This window comes from Leopardus geoffroyi, chromosome B2 (genome assembly GCF_018350155.1).
Source record: "Leopardus geoffroyi isolate Oge1 chromosome B2, O.geoffroyi_Oge1_pat1.0, whole genome shotgun sequence".
Taxonomy (NCBI): domain Eukaryota; kingdom Metazoa; phylum Chordata; class Mammalia; order Carnivora; family Felidae; genus Leopardus; species Leopardus geoffroyi.
The window spans coordinates 2,260,021-2,265,566 of NC_059332.1; the positions used below are offsets into that span (position 1 = coordinate 2,260,021).

At 37.8% G+C, this 5,546-nt stretch overlaps 1 protein-coding gene across 1 annotated transcript; it reads left to right on the forward strand.

Annotated features, from left to right (window-relative positions):
• Positions 1-4,446: 4,446 nt before the first annotated feature.
• LOC123609450 (putative olfactory receptor 2B8) lies at positions 4,447-5,546 on the forward strand. The gene has a single exon (XM_045500519.1). The coding sequence runs from the start codon at positions 4,447-4,449 to the stop codon at positions 5,377-5,379; it is 933 nt and encodes a 310-aa protein (XP_045356475.1). The 3' UTR covers positions 5,380-5,546.

The window sequence follows — 5,546 nt, forward strand, 5'->3', positions numbered from 1 at the left end:
TGGTACCACGTGGGGATCTGTGAAGTCATCCTGAGAAAGTGTCCTTTTGCTTAAGAAAAACATATGGATGACCCAGTGCTGGTATAGTCAACCTTTGCATTTACTGCAGACACTGATTCTACATGGCCAAATTATAATTTCCAGTAGTATATTTAGGCAGTAACTTGGAAATGAGGCAGGGAAATAGCTTAGATCCCACAGAGAAGGTCAATTAAGGTGAATGAAAAGGAACAAGGCTCTGTGTTGCTTTTAGAATTGGGAAGTTAAATTATTTTCCATTGCAATTGTTCTTAAAATAAAAAGGATGTATTGGTTTGCATATGTGATGAATTGTTTAAAGGAACAGACTATGAAAATTCACCAAAGAGAAGAACTAAAATTAATTATTTAGTATAGACATCAATACGTCGTTCCTAGACATTTCCTTCTATGTAGTACATTCATTACACCTCTGTAGGCACATGTGGGAATTAATCTAAATATGCATGTGCAGTGGTAATAAAATATGCTCTTTATGCATATGTGTGAAACTATTAGACTATATGTTTCCATGCTATCCCTTGGTTCCTTATTGGCTGTGAAATGACATAATATTTGTTGGGTAATTAGAAACTCGCAAATGCTCATTTTCTCCATTATTGCCAAAATATCTAAAATATGTTGGGAGTTTTGAAAATGCTATCTTGAAAATTACAACAGGGAAGTTCCATCTTGTGAATATTGTGTCAGTGCATCTTGTTTTTAACTTTATTGTTAACAAGAAGTGATGATCTTTCATGTGAATACATACACCAATATGAAGAAGACAAATGTAGGAAATCTGAATGTTTACTTAATTGGTGAGTTAAGCCAATGACAAGTTGTGTGTGTGTATGCATGTGTGTGTGATTGCACTGAGGTCATGTGTAAAGTACACTAGGTTCTGTCCCTCTATCCTTGCACACAATCATGAATGCTGTGTGACCATGCATGAACCTTGAATCTTGTATGAATGCTGTTGGTGACCTGCTAGACGCTCTTTACTTTACCTACTAGGGCTCCAATCACAACCCTATTTGTTATGAATGTGGGCTCCAAGGTTCACAGCCATTCCCTTCTTGAGAGAATTGCCCTCAGCTGAAAGGGAGCTATGGCGCCAGGTGATCTGGAGAGCATGGTGGGGGCAGCTCACAGCTAGTGACAGACTTATGGGATGTACAATAGGTGCCAACGCCAAGGCAGGATTGAATCTGATTCAATTCATGCTCCAGAGCTGTGCTGCCCAATACAGTAGGATGTACCCACAGAAAGCTATTTAAATTTAAATTCTTTAAAATTAAATAAAACGTAAAATTTAGTTTCTTAGCTAGGGCACTTTAAATGCTCATGTAGTGATAGGTGGATAGTAGCTATCGTATTGGACAATGAAGACAGAGTATTTCTACCATCACAGATGGATGGTTCTACTGGAGAGTTCTGTTCAGCATCTCATGGGATGAGGCTCCTGCTCTGTTCCACTGGAGACCACATCCTTGCTTAGGAACATTCTCTGCTGTTTTCCTTCCCTCACCCCGTTTATCCCAAGAGCATTCCCTGAATAAACAACATGCAGTGGAAATCCTACTTCATCGTCTTCTTCCATAGAACCTGCCCTACAGCCCTGTCAGTGTTCATCACATGTGTCATTTCCTATGTAGTGATGGCTGCATTCCCCTCATTTGCTCGTCCTCCATCGTCATTGGCAGCCTGTTCTCATATGTCTGAGGTCCGCTCAGACCCATGAGACAGAAGCATCAAGAAAGCAATAGCGATTCAGTCGTAGTGCTGAGGCTGCGGAAATCTTGCCTGCTCTTTTTCAGGATTCATTCAGAAACTGGATAGGGTAGCGTCTGTATGTCAAATATATCAGTGAATGTTATATAGTTGAAATGTCTTAAATAGAGACATTATCTTGAGATCTTTTGTGTCTAAAATGTGTAGTGTTCATACTGAGCATCTGTTTGTGTGGAAATATGGATTCTTGCACTAAAATTTTTAGTTTTGTGTCAGCATTGATCACTTATATTAATCACTTTATCTCCTTATGTGTGTCAGTGGTAAGCATTTAACCTCTTTCATTATATGCCTATCTTCTTAATTTTTATTGTAAAATTGTGTTCTTGTGAGATATCATTTTTCATATCCTTTTTTGGATGTATATTATTATATATAAAGCCATCTTTTCTTTTAGAATCTTTTTTTACCTAATAATATGCTTTTTTTCAAGTATTTAATTTTTGTATGTGAAGTTAAAATTTAGATGTGATTTTTATAACTAGACATTGTTGTTTCATATTGTATCATGACAGTTGCATCCACATTTGTTTCTATATGTATATGTATGTGTATATACGTATATATATTAAACACACACGTACACACACACACACACACACAAATCCATACACACATATAATCCCATAAAGCAGCAAATCATTTTACAAGTTCATCTCACCACAGTTTTATTTTTTCTCAACTGCCTTCTTAGTCTTTATTGATATAACATTAAAATATATCATTATTTTATTCTAATATTGCATTGTTATATTGTTGTTTTACTTGGATGAGTTAGCATTTTATGTTTGCCCTCCTTCACTTTGGTGGGTGCTTCCACTAATAGGCACATTGAAAATTTTGTCTGTAATTGATATCACATAAATATATCTATCGATATCTATATAGATATCTATCTATCTATATCTATATCTATGTCTCCCTATATCTATGTCTATATCTATATTTGTACGTGTCTGCATGACACTAAACCATTGTGTGTTTCTATTGGTCTTCTGAGCAGGTGTGAGTCCGGTGATATTCCCTTGTGTTGCAGATTTGACTGTCTCAAACACCTGTGTAATTAATTCTATTAAGAAATTTTTTGTGCATAGATTTTGTTTATCATTGATAAACAAATATCACTGATAACACTGATCACATCTTTATAGGAAAGGGAGGTATAAAATAGGGTGAAATATCACATCCTTTTTCACATTTGATGAACATTTATCTTATGCCAGTTTTGTACCAATTTCTTTCACCCATCAGTGTGCCTCCCTGCGGTCATGCTTCGGATTTAAAACGTCTTCGAAGAATAAAAAATGTACCGTATTACCAATGATTTGAACATGATAGAACTGAAATGTTCATTTTCTGATTCCTTATGGCCAGCGTATAACTAGTCGTCTTCTTCGGTGGTAAGCATTGGATGAAAAGGGTCATCAACTAGCCTTATATTTGGCAATGTATTTGGTCCAGTGTCACTAACTCTGCAAGGTAGCTTCCAGAAAGGTGACAATTAACCTAATATGGACGGACATCTGAGATCGTGTATCATCCCAAAATAACGTTTCGTTTATGCCTTTCCTTGTATACATTAAGTGTCGCATTATAGTGCTTTGATCTGTCATTGCTTTTGAGAAGGTTTCTGTCCTTATATCCGTGTGTGTATCTATTTACTTATTTTATCATAGGAAGTGATGTAAAGCATTACAGTCTGTCAAAATTATATGGTTGGATAACTTTTAAAAGTTTATTCTGATTAGAATGTTGATACTGAATAATCCTACATCTTTCAGGAATTTTACAGAGTCTAGTTGGTGTAATGTGCAAAACAGAAATCTGAAGAAGGAAGAGGAAAATGTTGGGCACTGGATTTTGGAGTTCTGATTCCAACAGACTCTGTACAGCCACTGAAATTTTGGAGTTTTATTAATTGGTATGGTAATTTTAAGCATCTTTAGGACAAAAGTTAAGCACTGTAATTGAATGGTGCTATTTTCTGGTTCTCTCTGGTTATTTATTTTATTGCCATAGGGGAAAAAACCCCAATGTGTGTTTATATGCAGATCTAGTACTGGTATTTTGAATGTAGTTGAATTTCTTTGTATAAGTATATTGTAGGTCATCAATTCCTATATCTGGATGTATTTGGACATTATGTTGTATTATAAAGTACTGCATGTGAGGTGTGTGCAAATCTAGTTGTGTGGAATTATGAGATACATATTTAAAATAATGAATCTCCCTCTGTATGCATCTCTTTCCTATTCTTTCTGATTGTTCTCTCTCTTTTTCATTGATCCCCATTTTCTCTAAAATGTAGCTACATTTTCATGGTAGTTTCAGTCCTATTATGATGAGATTTAGAGAACTTTTATACCTATGACTGACACAAACACAAGGTTCATTATTTGATTTTTCATATATGAAATATTAATGATTTACTTTTTTGATAATGTGGAACTAAATTGGTATGAGCTATGGCAATTTCAATGAGTACACCATTTATTCAAATAGTTAGTGATAAAATTCTCTGGCTATGTCTTTTAACATGATAAGTCCACCCCCTGCCTCCTTTTTATTTTTTAGAACATTTCTTTAAAAATGGCTAAATACTTGGTCTTGACAGGAAACACGTGGTAAGAAAGGATGGACCCGAAAAATGGCAGTTCTTTCACGGGCTTTATCCTGCTGGGTTTCTCTGACCGGCCTCAGCTGGAGCGAGTCCTCTTTGTGGTTCTTCTGATCTTCTATCTGCTCACCCTGCTGGGAAACACAAGCATCATTGCGTTGTCCCGCCTGGACCCACACCTGCAGACTCCCATGTACTTTTTCCTCTCCAACCTAAGCTTTCTGGACCTGTGTTACACGACCAGCACTGTTCCTCAGCTGCTGGTTCATCTCAGGGGAGCAGACAAGTCTATCTCCTTCGCTGGCTGTGTAGCTCAGCTGTTTGTCTCTCTAGGGTTGGGATCCACAGAATGCATTCTGTTGGGGGTGATGGCATTTGACCGCTACGCAGCCGTCTGCAGATCCCTGCACTACACAGTGATCATGCACCCCCGTCTCTGTGCCCTGATGGCTTCTGCATCGTGGTTCACTGGTTTTGCCAACTCCTCATTGGAGACGGTGCTCATTTTTCTCATACCGCTTTGTGGGAGAAATAAAATAGAGCACTTCTTTTGTGAGGTTCCCCCATTGCTCAAGCTTGCCTGTGTTGACACCACTGTGTATGAGTCCGAGATCTTATTTTTCAGTATGATCTTTCTTTTCATACCTGTGGCATTAATCACATTCTCCTATGGTCGGATAGTCAGGGCAGTGTTAAGAATAAAGTCAGCCGCAGGACAGAGGAAAGTGTTTGGGACATGTGGGTCCCACCTCACCGTGGTCTCCCTGTTCTATGGCACAGCCATCTATGCTTACCTGCAGCCCAGCAACAACCATTCCCAGGATCAGGGCAAGTTCATTTCTCTCTTCTACACCATCGTCACCCCCATGGTCAACCCTGTCATATATACCTTGCAGAACAAGGATGTGATGGGCGCAATGGAGAAGGTGTTCCGTCGGGGCTCCATATGACTGGGGGGAAGAGCCTTTGATGGAGGCTCAAATGTCAGAGGCTTTAAGATTTTGTGTCCTTCATGTGTCGTCCAACATTCTCCTGATGACTCTCAAGGGAATTTCCTTACCTCGTTCATTTTTTTAAAGTAACATTTTTTTTTTTTAAAAAACTTTAAAAAAAAAGT